The sequence below is a fragment of the Hippoglossus hippoglossus genome, chromosome 12, assembly GCF_009819705.1.
Source record: "Hippoglossus hippoglossus isolate fHipHip1 chromosome 12, fHipHip1.pri, whole genome shotgun sequence".
Taxonomy (NCBI): domain Eukaryota; kingdom Metazoa; phylum Chordata; class Actinopteri; order Pleuronectiformes; family Pleuronectidae; genus Hippoglossus; species Hippoglossus hippoglossus.
In genome coordinates, this window is record NC_047162.1 from 2,634,945 (window position 1) to 2,651,354 (window position 16,410).

Sequence of the window (16,410 nt, forward strand, 5' to 3'; positions counted from 1 at the left end):
ATCAGTAACCCTTAGTTTTGGTGCTTTAATCATATTTTAATGTTCTTTTGTCTGTACTTTTATTGCAGTACAATTTTAATGTAAGACTTTTTCCAGTAACAGCACATCCTGTTATTACTCTGTTGTTATTACTTTTATTCCCAATTCCTTTTCTTCAAGCTGTCTGATTGTTTAATGACTAAAAATGTGTTTTCTAACTAAATAACTAACTAATTTTCTTAGGATTTCAGACACATCAAATTTAGCAGTGTGGTTATATTTGACTGACTGATTAAATACTTTGGATATAAATACTACAAACACCAGACTAAGAACTCAGATATACTGTAAACTACAGAGAGACTTAACTGGCGCTTGGGCATGATGGATGTTCATTTATATATAAAAGTCCTCTGGTAACACAAAAAGAGGCAAACCTTTGCATTCCCTTCACCTCACGATATTCGCATAGTGTGACCAGGCTCTTAATTTAAATTTACCTGACTTTTTCATGTTTAATATGAATGGAAATAATGCCTGAAGACTTTTTAGCCACTTTATACATTTAAGTAATCAAAACAAGACAAGGAAATGAACCTTTATTTGTCAACTTCATGAGAATTGAGAAATGTCTAAATAAGTCTGGCATCGCTGCAAAATTGCACATTACAAAGTTAATGAAACACTCAATGGCAAAAGGTACCATGCTGACAGTCACACTTCAAATCACATCTCCATAAAAAAATACCAAAATGTTTTCTTTACTTTATCCTTCTTTTAATTGTCTTTATAAAATGTGTAATAATGACTGAAAAACACAGTTTACAAAATATATGACAACAATAAGCATCGGTAATGACATTGAGCAATAATTATTACACAATAAATCAAGATCAAATTCAGGTCAACTTACACAAATATAGCGAGTGCTTAGGTTGACATTAAATGTTTTCCTTTTCTCGGGCATTCAGTCAGCGGACTGTGAGTCAAAATTTCTTTTCAGTGTACATGGAGCCATTGAGACACATGCTCTCTCTCGTCAGTCATGAAAACACCAATAAAGCCAGGGCTTCGACTCTTTCCAGCTCTGACCAGAAGAAGGCAAACTGTAGTCATCACATTCAAAACATTAACATCCCTTCAAAGGAAAAGTAATGCCATCGAAAATCAAAGTCAGTATGAAACAATGGGTTTTTTAAATCCTTGTTTTCAGCAGGTGTCGTTGGTTGTATCTTGCAAACTTCTGCCGTTATACACACAGAAACAGAAACAGAAGCCCGGCCTACTGGCTATGGGAGCAACGTGGCAAACATCCAAACTCTCAACATTTAGAAGACGGAAAAAAATGTCCAGGTGAGAGAAACTTGAAGCCATTCCCAGAGGGAAGTCTGCTGCCTCCTTTAGAGTTTGTGGGAACAGTAGCAGCTGGAGGTGGGGGTGGTTTAGCCTCCAGTTTTTGGTGACCATTTGGTCTGTTGTCAGAGTTCTGATCCTCGGATCCTTCTACGTTTTTGCTTAGAGACTCGCGGTTAGGTGACAGATTCAGCAAACCCAGAACATCTTTCTGAACTGTACTCATTCTTTTATTTCCCCCCCGGAGAAAACTGGCAGGGCAGGGCACCTCGTGCTTCTGGCTGGCGTTGGCCCAGAAGGTTTTCAAGTTATGAACTGCCTGGACTTTGTTGTCGTGTTTTGACTGGTTCAGTTCAGGGGTGTTGGCCGGGCTGGAAGAGCCTGAAACAGATCCTGTGGAGGAGTAGGAAAGAGCTGGCGATGGGGCACTGTCGGCCGGAGAGCGGGAAGGTGAGATGTGGGCGGAGTAAGGCGAGGGAGGGTATTTCAGTTTGAGCTGAGCCAGCGCATGCACATCAGGGGAAGCCATGGAGGAAGGCGAACCCTGCTCTTTTCCAGAGAGAGATAAGGACGAAGACGAATGAGCTGGACTGTTGTAGCCTGAGCTGATTTTCTGTAGCGAAGACGAGCGTGAGGGTGGTTTAGGCCGAGTCGCGGGAGGTGTTGAGACAGAAGTGGAGAGGGGCGAACGATGTCGAGGAAGAGAAAGAGGAGACGAGCAAGCTTTTAGACTTGCTCTACTGGGTGGCCTGCTAAATGCACTGGTCTCTGAGGGCTGAAACCCACGTGCTCCCCCAGTGGGAGTCAAAGTTGGCGTTGTGGGAGTAGAGTGAAATGGCTGTCTGGCATGTGCCTCCTCTCTCCCCTCAGGCCCTGTCAGTGTCTTCCCTCTCATGTTTGCCTTCTGTAGGCTCTCCACTGCTTGCATGTGGCTCTGGGTCTCCTCCAGGATCTTCTGGGCCAGTTCCTGTGGATCCATTTGTCCCGCAGGCCCCATCCTCTCCTCCTGAGACTTGACCGTGCTGTCTGTCTCAGTACTCGACTGGTCCGACTCAGAGCTGCTAACCTTCCCTTTCCTTGTCCTCTGAGGAGATGAGCTGGGGAAAAATAATAAAAAGAGCTAAATATCAAGTTATGTTTAAGTGTATGCCTCTAGAAACTGCAGTAGTAAATGAGACTATAAATACTAAGTGCCGTCATTGCCAGTATCTCCTACTTATCCATTCATATAAAAAAAAAAATCTATAATTTGAATCTAACTGCCTTGTACAGTAAAATTATGTCTACTTGCCTACAATAGAATTTGCTTGAACTTTTAAATTTGTCCAAGCATGTTTCATTTTTCTTGATTCTAGTGGAGAAAGATATCTTGTTCTTGTTTCGAAATGCAAACTGATTGTTTGAAGAAGTTGATTTCTGTTGGAAACTGCATGGCCAAATTTAACTCACTGCAACTGCAGATTATTTTACTTTTTTTAAGAATAATATAAGTTTTAGGACTCAATTATAGACAAAGTGTACTTTTGTTTTGATGCTTAAGTTGTCAGATATCCAGGAGACTCCCTTGTGTCAGTGTTAGGGAGATCATGAAACTAGATGTAGCTGTTGACTGTGTCGTGCTGTGCATTGACTGAAATCGAACGTGTCCTCTCATATGCTTTTATCATGTTCCCCATGTTAGGTTTAGTGTGTTCGGATTTTGTAACAACCACTGAACTTGCACTTTGAGATATACTTTGGCTGCGGCTGTTTTGCAAGTATTTGGTGATAATCAAAAAATTACCAAATAAACAGTATATATTATAATATAATTTGATTTGAAGTTGGCTCTAGAGGAAAAGTCATTAGTTGTTAAAATCCATCTCGAGGAGAACATGAATGTCTGTAATAAATTTCATGACAACTCATCCAATACAAATGTCAACCTGTCAGTGGCGCTAGATGACAAATCAGAGAAACACTAAAGTCAGACAGATTCAGAGATTGTGGAAATTGAATGTATGCACCAGATTTCCTTGGAATCTATCAAACAGCTGTTGAGATATTTCATTCTTGACGATCATGGTGGACAAACCGTCCGACATTGACATGAGAACTGGCAGAAGAATATATAATTATTGCTAACCCTTTTTTTTTAGAGTGAGAATTCTTCACAGACAGGACAGGACCAGACCATGTTCATTCATTCTGACTAAACAAACAGCATTGGACTCACATTTCCTGCCTGAGCTTGGGGTTGGAGGAAACAGTTGGGGGCAGCGGTGGAGCTTTAATGGGGGATGTAGGTGTGCTGATGCTTCCCTTGGAGGAAATCGTGATAGGATACCTATGACCTCCATTAGATCCTCTCCCTGCTCCGCCTCTGCCATGTCTGTGTCCTGCAGGAAGTGGCAGCGTGTCACAGTCCCTCCCTCCTCGTCCTAACGGCTCACTGCTTATAATGGAGTATCCCTCATACTCCTCGTCTTCCCCTTCTCCTGCTGCTCCTCCATGATTGGGGAGTCGACCTCTTGAGAGGCCGCCTGAAGGACGGAGGGAGGCGTAGAGGCCTGCCCCCGCACGAGATCTGTCTGGCTCCTGTTGATGCAAGCGCTGACTGATGGTGTCACTTCCTGCAGGCTCTGGTCTGGACAAGAAACTGAGAGAGGAGGCGAGGGAGCTGAGGCTGTAGACAGAGATGGCATCGCAGGAGAGGTTGTCCGGGCAGACTGGGGGCAGGAAGGAGGGCTGAGGTGGGTAGCAACCGAAAGAGAGGGGTAAAGAGTGAGGCTGGGAGGCGGACTGGGAGGACGACAGGGACTCCAGGGAGGAAGAGCTGTCCATGCTCAGTCGCTTGGGAAGCTCTGTGGAGTCTGAAACAAGACAGGGTACGAGTGTTAGAATAAAGTTTATAAGTTTTAGAAAAGAAAGTCCAACATTATGCATCATTCTCACCAAAAAGCGCCAGGAGGGACTGAAGAGCAAAATGCATGGTGCGTCTGCTGGCCTGTTTTCCAGTCTTCAGCACGACCTCCTCCTGACCCACCTCACAAAGATCGAAGCCTGAGAGGGAGGGCGAGTGGAGGAAAGTAACTAAGACATTCACTCAAAGTACTTCAGTGCATTTTTGAACTTTGTTATTTTAATCCTACAACATTCAAGGAAGATAATGCACTTTTTACTCCCTACATTTATTCATCAGCTATATTAATTATGTAATTTGGAGACAAGGATTTCAAATATAAATGCATGATGAGATAATTATAGAGGCTACAGCATATGAAATAGGTCATATTAGCACTGCAGACACTACAATACAACTAAAACGCTGTGGATCACTGTTTGAATTCAGGCACAAGGTATATATGATGTTCATACTTGATTAAGCCTGCAGCTGTAGGTTTTAATAAACTGTTCATAAATGAAAATTATTCTGGATGTCCAGCAGCCGTTTTAAAGTTGGTGCATATAGAGCATCCATTGCAGGGGCCTTCGTGACCAATTAAAAAGCTTACGGGACCGAGTGAGTCATTTGGTTGTTGGGTGGATGTGGCGGTGGTTATGAGGCCAGTAATGACACAACTAATGAAGTAAATGAAGGACAGTAAATCAGAAGGAAATGAAAGCATAGCTTCTTTTATTCTTACTGACTCACCGAGTGCTGCTAGAAACTCGTGGCAGCCCGGGAGCCTCCAGAGCTGCACACTTATGGACACTTGAATGGGAGCCAGTGAGAAGTCCTGCTCTTTGTCGCCAGACTGCAACTGCACCAACACTTGGTGAAGCTTTGAAGAAGAACGACATGGCGTTTAGAAGGAAAAGTGAGAGAGAGAAAAGAGTCCAATAAATGGACGATATAATGTTCAACAGGGATTCTACAGGGACCACATTACATGACAATACTCAGTCAGGCTTAATGTAGCACCCACATCACTAAGATCTTACAAATCAAACACAAGCAAGGAACTTAGTGCTCTCATCATTGTGGGCCGGCTTTAACCAGTCTTATTAGTTTCTTTGTAACATCCGTGCGGAACACTTACCATTCCCACCATGCTTTTAACGGCCTTTATGACGTGGGTATGAGAGAAGAGGAAACAGAACTTCAATTAATTCCTGTGTAAATGATGCGTTTGGGTCACTCTACACATGCATGACTCATGACTTGTTTATGTCGATGGTAACCTGTGATACACGGTATGGAGGGTTATGAGTATTCACTTGTGGGTGAATGAGTGTTGAAGGTAATGTTGAGATCGGTGCAGAACGGATGCGCTCTAATACAATAACTGAGAGGGAAAAACACAATGCCCAGATGCCAATACTATGGAATGAGTCAGTGGTGGAAAGCAGAGTGCATCTCCTCAGTTTCGAAGTGATTGTATTTCACTACAGTTTATGCTCCTTTATCCTTTATCTACTCCAATACTTTTCATAGGACAAGATTGTGCATGTTTCAGATGTCTGTGCGAAAATGTCTTTTGTAAGATTGTCTGAGGCCAAAAGAGGTGAAATTCTCCAATACTTCACAAATTATAAAAGATTAAATGTTACATTGGTGTTTAATAATTTAATTTTTTCATATGTCCTCTCACATTAATCATCTCATGACCCCTCAAGTGAATCGGATGATCCTTTGGAGGTGGCTGACCCTTAGGTTGGAAACCTCTGGACTAACCTAACTGTATAAGCAGTAGATAAAACCAGCTCCAACTCAAGCAGCTACAGCAGTGACATGCAGCATCAATATTAAAAATCTAATATAATAACAAAAAGTATCAGTCACAGGGGACATGTTACTGCAGAATGAGAATAAGTACACTTTGCTGATATGTTTCCCAAACAGGATTTGGAGTGTTTCTACATGGGTGAATGCTACTTCTCCTTAAGTAAAGGAATGCTTCTTCCACCAGTGACATGAACAACTGTGACACTGCTGTTAACTGTGACAGTACCTTGTGAATGAGCTGTTCTCCGGCCTCAGACGCTGTGACAAGCTTACAGAGGGCCTGCAGAGCTGGAGGAGTCAGACCTGAGGGTGTACAGGAGGTTCATTAGATATAAATTAAATATATTCACTAAAGCCATAATGATTATTTATAGAACTCATATGGTCAGGTGTAGCATGTCTGCAACTCAAAAGCTCAGTTTTAACATCAAATCCATTCAATACAGAATCTGCTGCTTCAGTGGCCTCTGCTGGCAGATATCATAAGTACATGTATTATGACACTACAGTAAGAATTATTCTCTGGGTGATACACAAATAAATTGTAATTTCATAGCAGTCTGTGCAGGGGTAAAACAAGATGTTATTTTATCAGTGTGATTGACATGACATTTAAATGATGGACAAGCTGCAGTACCAAGCAGGGCCTGTAAAGTGGTGCTGCACTGCTGCAGCCGATCTCCAGGGTCTGACTGGGGGAAGAACACCGCCGAGGAGAGTCCTGCGACGCTACCGGAGAAGTCCAACCGGAAACCCACCGCAGACAGGAGGGCCTGCCACCCGGGCACCCCGCCGACCTTACCCAGAGGAGAGGAAACACATGGACGTGAGCGGAGGAGACAGGCGCTGACATTTAAAGACAAAGAGAGGGATAGACCAGCACTCAGACCTTATTCTCCACGCTTTGCTGGGATGTGTACATTGGGTTACACTGGCCACTCTGAATGCGCTGCAAAGACTTCTCAATCTGCAGAGAGAGACAGAGACAGAGATAGTCCATGGTAATTAATCACTGTGGGACTTTCTGATTGGGAACCATGTGCTTGGAGATGATATTTACAATTAACTATTGGGGGATTTCAGACCTGGAGCTCTTATCAACATGCACTGATGGAGGTGTGATAGATAGAGCATGGAATATGCCACACCAGAAAAAAATTTTCAACAACATTCTCAACAACAAATTTGAAATTCCTTTTTAGATGGAATGAAAGTGATGCATCAAAACCATCAGAAGGGTGGAAGCGACAAAACTTATTTGCAAAGAGTCAACTCCTAGTCAATGTAGGTCATCGTGTCACTATATAGTAGATGCTATACTATATAGGGCTGAAACTAATGATTATTTAGTCATTTTGTCCGTAAAATATCAGTTTGTGCGGTAATGTGAGTTCTTCACGTTTTGTCCGGTCAACAGTTCAACACCCAAAGAGATTCAATTTGACAGAGGGAATCAGCAAATGCTCACATTTGAGAATAAATACATTTTTGGAAGTTTTGTTTATCAAGACTTAATCAGATTACAAAATGTTTGCAGATGAACTTTCTATCAAATAACTAATGATCCTTTTGGATTGTTAAAATCATAAATGATACAAACCTGTGGCTGCATTCCCCCCCAAGTGATTGCCACATGCATCATTTATTGATTAACAGTATAATTTGCATTAACAGTTGGTCGTCCACTTGATGTGAGAGTCAGATGTGTTCATCTGATCACGGTGGGTCCAGACCCATGCTAAGAGTTATTATGTTATTGTCTCAAAAAGTGAGGAGGGGTCTCACCAAGTGTAACAGCACTCTGAGGGCATCCCTGGCTCTGTCTGGATACTGCAGGATCTCTGCCAGGGCTTGGCCCACCAGCGACATGGGGCTGTTCAGCTTCACATCATTTCCAATCAACATGTAACCTGAAAGAAAATACACAGTGGAATATCTCTTACTGTTAAAGATGGTCGACATGGCAGTATGGGTCATAAACCCCGCCTCCTCCATGGTCACCGTAAATTCAGGACAAATAAAAATCTGCTCATCTTTTCTGTAAGTTTGATTCTAATTAGTTATTTGATGCTATGAACTCGGATGAAATGTCATGATTGACAGCTTGTAATTGGTTGAGCGTGTATATTGGTGGGATCTTGACACCACAGCCCCACTCCATGATCACTAATGGACAGACTCAGGCTCTATATGACATGCAAGAAGGCAGAGCCCATCTCTGGGATGTTTTGGCTTCATTTTTGTACAGTGGGAGGAATTGTGTCATCCATCTTTATATACAGTCTATGAAGTGTATCATAAGAGTACATGAAGTCATCCAAAGTAATGTTGCATAAAGTTGGAGCTTCACTCTGCTATTTGTGTCATTTGGAATAAAGAAATCAATCTGAGTAACTGTGAGCCCACTGGGAGGGAGCAGGATAAAATAAGTCAGAGTTACCTAATTAACTATTCATAAGTGAAACCACATCTTCCTGAGTCTGTGTCTAAAGGAACATCCAATAGCTTTTCTTATACATAACTATACAAACTGTGGAAATGTGAATACATTTATTTGTTTTGTAGACTTCTCCAGATGCAGATAGGAACACAATCAATAACTTTAGTCACTACACACGTAGGCCTAGTAAAAAAACATGATATAAAGATGTGACAAATGTGGAACAAACTGTTCCTCGTTTGTTCTGGCTTGCTGCTGTGTACCTCCTTGCTGCTGTGCACCTCCTTGCTGCTGTGCACCTCCTTGCTGCTGTGCACCTCCTCTATATAAAGAAAGTTCACCCTGACATGCACTTGACTTCAGCATCAGCCTGGTTTGAGGCATAGATGAAACGTCTACATCCACATTCGTTGTATTCAGTTACAAGGATGTTTCCGTCACTTTGCAACAGCCTTAGGGATTTTTTTGCAAAAGTCTCCCTGAACATTATTCACTCAATGCTCTGCCACTGAATTTCTAAAAGAAGCTAAGATTGAACACAACTGAAAGATAAGAGAGTGCAGCACAGAGCTCTGTTTTGTAAAGATGGAAGTGAAAAAGAAATCTGTCAGAAGGTAAAAGAGGGGTTAGTGCATTAGACTGCTGCTGCACAATGACGGATTTTATCATAGTTTTACTTGACAGAAATAGAGGAAAGGGAAAACAATATATAGAGAGTATATCCTTCTGTTTAATCAAACCCCAATTGAGAAGGGCTGGGGAATAAAACAATATCAATTATTATTTCTATTTCATTTTCATCAGTAGCAATATGACAAAGGTTCTATATATATTGATTTGCTTAAGCTCAAGCATGTTACTGAGGAGGTAGAAGACATCATTGATCTGCCTCAGATTTGTAAAATGTTTTGCTGTTTATCAAGTGTTTGTCATTCTCTGCACATAAAGAAGAGTTTAAAACCACAACTAAAATCTGTCTTTAACCTAAAAGAAAAAATAATGTGACATTATTGTGATGAATATTGATATCGACTGACATGAACATTATTAACTTGTTTGGCCTTTTCCTCCAACCCATGATTTAGCATTTTCAACTGGACTGACATTGTGATATTTATTGAAGTACATCAGGTAGTTCTCTGGGTGCTGCTGACATTGGAGTAATGTATAAGGAATAAGATTTATGTTGCTGAAAATGAACAGTCTATTAATAGCATTAAAGACCAAATGAAATGAAAATACATGTTCCCAGTTTTAATCCTGCGTCTCTTGTTATTTGCCAAATATTTGTTAAAAATCAATATCATTTAGTATTTTAAATGTAAATCTCTGTCTTTTCTCTTACTGTAAAACACTTTCAACAGTTTGATGACTCATCCTGCAGCCAATCGGCAGAGACCGTACAGGGACCTACGTTGTTCGACTCAGCGGTTAAATCGACAGACGTCGGTGAAGGTGGTGGCGAGAAGTCCTCGACAACAGAGAGCAGGATGCCGTCATAACTCTCCAGCTTCGTTGAGCTGCTTATTACTGTCAACAAATTCCCATTCAGTGCCATCGGCAGCTTTAAATATCAACCAATAACCGCAACAACTCCCTTCATGTGGTTTTAGTAGCCACATATATGCAGAACCAAGCAGCTCTGACATCTGTTTCACACGGTCTTTAATGATTCTGCTCTCATTTACTACAGCAGATCATGTGTTTCCATCTCCTCCTGTTCCCTGCAGCTTCCTCTCTCACACCAACCACCTGCACGTCCCCTCCCACCACATCCATTAACCTCCTCTTTTCCTCTTGCCTGACAGCTCCAACTTCCCCATCCTTCTCCTACTGTACCCAACATCTCTCCTCCACACCTTCTCAGTGTCACCTCTCTTCCCTTGTCTCTGCTGTGACTAATTGGACCAATACTGATGGTCACGGTGGTGATTGAACACTAAAAATATGTTGTGTACTCGCACACATTTAGTTGTTTCTTTGTGTTTTGCTTTTTGCTGGTCTTGCTTCGTTTGCATAATGCAGAACATAGTTTCTCAGTTGTTAATAATTGCTCTCAATTTAGAGACAATTATTTTTGTGATATTTTATAAATATATTTTGTGGTATATTTAATTGTGTAAATCTTATTTTGGGGGTAAAAACTATGACCTCTCCCATGTCCAAACACACTGAGCCTAAAATACAGTTTTTTACTTAATACTTAATTGTGGGAAGTCACGTGACCCATCACCAATATGTTATTGCCCCTTTGTGGTAAGACGTAAAAAATACCTTCGATATACTCATTCCTAATCTTGTCCATCAAAAATCTTAGCATCTTATTTGACTCTGGCTTCAGCTCCTGTCTTTCCATCAGTGTCACCATCTCCAAACCATTAAACCTAACTGGTCTCACTACATCTTGTCGACATTCCCGCACCATTCAGTCACAAACCATCCACCTATCCTCATTTCATATACAGCCGTGATTTGGGAAAAAGGTAAATAATCAACAGCAAAAAAAAACTTTCTACGGGTCCACTTGTGTTTTCCAGAGTTTTCAACTGCATCTCAATGTCTTACTTAGTGGATGGAGTTTGCTCAGAAGTCCCATTCTTAGGTCACATGATGAAAACTGAGCAAATTCCATGACAACTGAGAAAACTCCATGGGCAGATGAATACTGTTCGTAAGTGGACTGTGAGTGTGTGTGTGTGTGTGTGTGTCCATGGTAATCTGCTCACCAGCCCAGTTGGAGGGGTGTGAGAAGTGCTTGCTGCTCTGCAGTGTCTTCATGGCCTCAGTCAGAGCAGCACTGGCTTTGGTGCCGTTGAGAAGTGCTGTATAGAAGGTGTGTGTTAACAGTTTGGAGGCAGCTATCGGTGCAGGCCACAAGGAGACACACACACACTGGACACCCGCAGCTAAGAAGGCCCGGGTCAGACCCACCACCCCGTCAGCTGTCACCCTGCTGCTGGACTCCGGGTACAACCTGAGGTGACAAGGAATCAGAACGAAGGTGAGCTGTGGAACCAAAACGTTTGTGTTAAATGTTGAATCTGTGGAAGGTTTTTACCTCAGAACCACCAGTTTGACGGTTAAGCACAGGCCCAGTATATCAGCAGCAGTGAGGAGGAAGTCTTGAAGTGATGGACTGTCACACACACTCTCCACATCACACACACTGTCCTCATCCTCGCTCGCTTCATCTGCCCCCCTGAGTCCCTCTGGGCTGCTGTGCTTCTTTGAAAACGAACCCTTGACCTCTGCATCCTGATCCACAGGCTGGCCTGAGGTCAAGGCCCCACACAGTGATTTCTCCTTGGGTCGGCTTCCTGTGCCCTCTCCCCCAGCATGCTCTTGGCTGGGGGAGAGGACCACGGCCGCGAGCTTCCAAGATATATGAGTCGCAAAGTGAACGCACTCTGCCTGACTCAGTGCTGCGAGCACACGCTCCTTTGTGGCATTCGCCCCGGTCAGTGGATGACATCCAAGCTGTTCCCCCAACCAAAGAGCTTCATCTTGGGCTGAAGGCAGGGGCCCCCACAACCAGCGGTCCATCACGCTGGGGGGCAGGCGAGGAGCTCCGACCACTGCAGCCACTGAACCTCCATCTGTGCAAAGTGAGGGTCCGCCTCTACGTTGATGAGGCTGTGGGTAGAACAAGGACTCAGATCAGACATTTGTTTTCATGTTGATTGAGATTCTTCATAGTTTAAGGAGTTAAATCAAAAATACAATACAAGACAAGATACATGAGAAGATTTGAGGAATAATTAATTCATATAGCTAAACAAAAATCCCTCTTTTTTACAAAAATCTGCAAAAACTTAGAGGGACAACTGCAACAATTAGGATGCAGTTTTTTTAATGCATACAATTGACTTACCTTGATTGTGGCTCCCAGGCTGGCTAAAGAAGGTACAGAAATCAGACTGAACCTCTCATACAGGTACTCATTAGAGGAGCTGCCTTTGAGCAAGGCGAATGGGATCAGGTACAATTCTCCCTCCAACACTAATATGAGCTGTCTGTGTCTGCCCACAGGTCCACTACTGTGCATCAGGCCCTAGAGACAAGAGAAGATACAAATATGACTTTAAAAAAAGATAAAAAGACATGGTAGTGGGCTGTATATTGAAATATAAAGAATTTCTCCTGACACATGCAAGCTATACATACGCCTTCCATAGGTGCTATGAGTAAGTCATAAAGGGCTCGGAGAGGAGGTTTGCTGATGTTACTCAATCGACAAGGAGGAGAGGACAAGCTGTCTTTCCCTGGAGACACTGTGGCACTGTATAGGCTGGTCATGCTGCGACAGCTTCTGTTGAAGGTATAAACACACATGTGAGAAATACACAAACATAAACCAAAGTGCTGGACTGGTGCAAGATGTTACCGGTTTACTAAGGGCACTTTCACACCTAACCTGTTGGGTCAAGACTTTCTGACTAATCAGTTTAGTCCAAACTAAAATAACAGGTGTGAAAGGTGCCACAGGCCATAGACTGACCAAAAGAAGTGGATCAAAGTGAACCAGGGTTTAGCTTATTGCAGTGTGAAAATACTGAGTTGTCCCTCCGACGATGTTTGACAACGGTGCCATTCGGTAGACGCCGCCAATGATGACAAGATGTACCTATGTCATACAAAAGTATTTAGTGGGCTCCCTGAATTACAATATGAAACCAAAACTAACCGGATCAAATGTAAACAATGTATCAAAGACATGAACCTCGGTTTGGACCAAATGTCAACCCTAGGCCAGCGGCAGAGGAAATATACATGTTGAGACATTTCACTGGATAAGTAAAACATTTGATCTGCCCTGTCTCTAGAGGGACCAACACAATCAGTAAGCTGCATCCTCTGGGGACCATAAATGTCTCTACTAAATGTCCTGGAAAAACAACCAATCATTTTCAGATATTTCAGTGTATTTCAGTCTGATCAAAAAGGCACAGTCACAAGCGGAAGGATAAATGTCCCCTTACTTTTGGACTATGGATAAAAGATGTTGACATTGTGACATTGGAGAAAATTCTATACTAGATGGTAACCTTTTTTAGCTTATGGAGGAAAAGTGGTACTGATCATAATGAATTTTTTTAAATAAAGAACTTTATTGTTTTCTTTTATTTATTCATCTATATATTTTGTGTGTGTGTGTGTGTGTGTGTGTGTGCATACTGTATTTACCTGTATGAATCTGTTTTTAGTGGGAAATCCACTTTGATTACATGCATGGGACAGTAACATGTTATGGGGAGAGGAGCTATGTTGGAGCTGAACGGGGGAGATGTATTGTCTCTGCTCAACTGTATTAATGCTTTTTTGTATTCTGTATGATTTGAAATACCAATTTTTTTTAAATGGCGCTGCCATCTCTGGAGACGCACCTGTTGAAGAGGTTGTTTCTGGACACCATGCGGAGGTAGCCTGTGGGGTCGGTGGCCGAGGTGTTCAGCTCCTCAAACTGCTGCTCTAACAGATCCCCGGCTTCACTCTCTGTCTCACTGCTGGAGCCAACTCTGGGAAGCAGACGGTGATGCAGGCAAACAGCGTTATTACAGAATTAATGAAACGTTATCACTACAACAAGCTAAAAGAAAAAGCTACTCAATTAATACAACAGTCCTGCAGTAAATCCTCCCTTCAGGAAGCTTACTATTAATTACTGTGCCTTCCAAGAATTCAAATATGAAGTTACGTCATCCAAAGCCCTACACACTACCTCCTTCTCCTGTCTGATGACTTTAGTATTTGTGGTCACTCTTTTGAATGAAGGTCCAGTCTGTAGGTTTTAGTATTTATCAACAGAAATTGAATATAATACTGATAAAGATGTAAAGAAGAATCACTGGAAAGTAAGAATTGTTTTTTTATTCACCTTAGAATTGACCTATTATATTTACAGGGGGAGTGGGACCTCTCCTACGGTGTTCCCCATGTTGCCCTGCTATACTTCTACAGTGGCCCAGAACGGACAAACTAAACTCTGACTCTAGAGAGGGACTTTCACATTTGTGTGTCACCACTGTAGATTCTCCTAAATGCTTGGAAGGAGGAGGGGTGCAGCAAGAATATTCAGTCACCCGCAATGTGCAACTTCACCACTAGATGCCATTAAATCCTGCACATTGAACCTTTAAAGATCGACCTTTGCGGCCACAATTGAGATTCAAACAGGTTAAAAACAATGAAAAACATAGTTAAATAATGGGACAAAAATAGAAGAGCATTAAAGGCCAACTACATATACTTAACATTAGCCACCATGCTGATCATACCAGACAAAGTAAGTCTATAGCAACAAATAAAACCTTATGTGTATTAAATGAAGCAAGGGTAGTTATTTTTGTTCATGTTTACTTCATGCTTACTTCACATGTTAAATTAAGCCCCTTTTAACATCAATGACGCGTTCTGGAAACAATAAAAAATGTGATTGTACTACAGGATGCAGAAAAGCAGGTACAAGCAAGGTAATGATATTGCTTATGAGGCGGTAAGTAATTTTAATATTGCAGTTTATTGCCAGCCTAGTGCTTACTGTGTGACACCTCAACAAGAGCATAATGAATCTTTTACAGAAAGAAAAAAAAGGCAACAGACTCCTTTGTGCTGGGCTGATGGCTCGCAGAATTTGCCATTAGCAGACGTCATTACTTTTTATGGAATCCCTTGGCTGCACATTTCACACACTCAGGGAGATTTGATCTGTTAAAATAGCACGTTCTTCTGCCGCCTGGATCCATGACAGAGGGTTGTAAAAGTCTACTGGTGGGTTGGAAAGCAGTTCAGTGCTGCATATGGACAAATACACACAATGTTGTGGATGAGCAGGATTCATGATATCATCAAGTATAAATGGAAGGAGGCTCCAGGCTCGCCACAGCTTTGACACACACACACGCACACACAGACACACACACACAGGGAAAGAAAGAAAGAGAGAGAGAGAGAGAGTAACACACACAGACAAACACACGCAGACAGTCACACACGCGACAGACACAATGAATCGCTGGTGGCTGCAGTAACTCGGCTGCAGTGGTTTTCACAGAAAGTTGAGACGCAGTTTGTGTGGGGGAACATTTGCTGACACAACACATGGTAGTGATTTACAAGCTCGTCATGTTGCACCAACCAAGGCCTGAAGTTGTGGGCAGGATAATTGCGGCCAAGGAAATATGGTGGGAGAAAGCAGGAGAGAAGGAAGACAGATGACAAAGGGAATGCGGCTCCTCTATCTTGCTTTATTCCCTTTCACTCCCTCCCCTGTGTGTTTTAATCACTGAAGATGTACAACAATAAGCCGTAAGACATAGACTCTGCAGTTACACTGACTAGTCTATGAGGCTTTGCCAATGCTGATGTTTAGGAGGTATAATGTTGACTATGTTGACCAAAATTTAAACCTCAGGGCGAGGTGAGCATCATTATTGTGTCGTTTTTCAGATTTTTGGTGATAAAGTAGCAGCTCTGGATGAAAGGTCAGACGATCAGTGTACTCTGGAAAAAATTAACAAGTATACTAAATTACATAGCACCCATTCAATACAGTAGTTGGCATTTTAAGTAAAATAGGCACCACTACAAGTAGGAGTCATCCTCTGGCGACCATGAATGTCTGTACAAATTTGTTTCCAATCCATCTTGAGATATTTCATATTTCAACATCATATATTTCACATCATGAGTGAATACTATGACCTGCTGGTGGCGTGAGAGGAAAAGTCTACAGGAGTGGGGACACGAGGCCAAAAAGTGCTGGTAAAAAGATTCTCTTCTGTCACTGATTGTCTGTACATGCGCATTAGTATGCCGGTTATTATTGGGTTTTTTAATTATCCCATTTTTGTGTTTAAGTAAATGTCATATTCGGATTTCAGGGATACTGTTGCATGTATATATTTGGGATACTGGTGCATCATGACGACGC

At 42.1% G+C, this 16,410-nt stretch overlaps 1 protein-coding gene across 5 annotated transcripts in view; it reads right to left on the minus strand.

Annotated features, from left to right (window-relative positions):
* Positions 1 to 549: 549 nt before the first annotated feature.
* Positions 550 to 16,410, minus strand: part of ttc28 (tetratricopeptide repeat domain 28) — a 136,803-nt gene continuing 120,942 nt past the window's right edge. For 2 of the 5 annotated variants that reach the window (XM_034601322.1, XM_034601326.1), the window contains 14 exons: positions 13,865 to 13,996; positions 12,645 to 12,789; positions 12,352 to 12,531; positions 11,539 to 12,113; positions 11,207 to 11,454; positions 7,826 to 7,950; positions 6,930 to 7,007; positions 6,678 to 6,837; positions 6,267 to 6,343; positions 5,355 to 5,378; positions 4,923 to 5,096; positions 4,267 to 4,414; positions 3,548 to 4,184; positions 550 to 2,429 (listed from right to left, as the gene is read on the minus strand). In XM_034601322.1, the coding sequence (XP_034457213.1) occupies positions 1,301 to 2,429; positions 3,548 to 4,184; positions 4,267 to 4,414; positions 4,923 to 5,096; positions 5,355 to 5,378; positions 6,267 to 6,343; positions 6,678 to 6,837; positions 6,930 to 7,007; positions 7,826 to 7,950; positions 11,207 to 11,454; positions 11,539 to 12,113; positions 12,352 to 12,531; positions 12,645 to 12,789; positions 13,865 to 13,996 (3,832 nt within the window). In that variant the 3' untranslated portion in view covers positions 550 to 1,300. The remainder of the gene's footprint in view (positions 2,430 to 3,547; positions 4,185 to 4,266; positions 4,415 to 4,922; positions 5,097 to 5,354; positions 5,379 to 6,266; positions 6,344 to 6,677; positions 6,838 to 6,929; positions 7,008 to 7,825; positions 7,951 to 11,206; positions 11,455 to 11,538; positions 12,114 to 12,351; positions 12,532 to 12,644; positions 12,790 to 13,864; positions 13,997 to 16,410) is intronic. The other 3 variants (XM_034601324.1, XM_034601325.1, XM_034601323.1) reach the window with 3 other exon arrangements.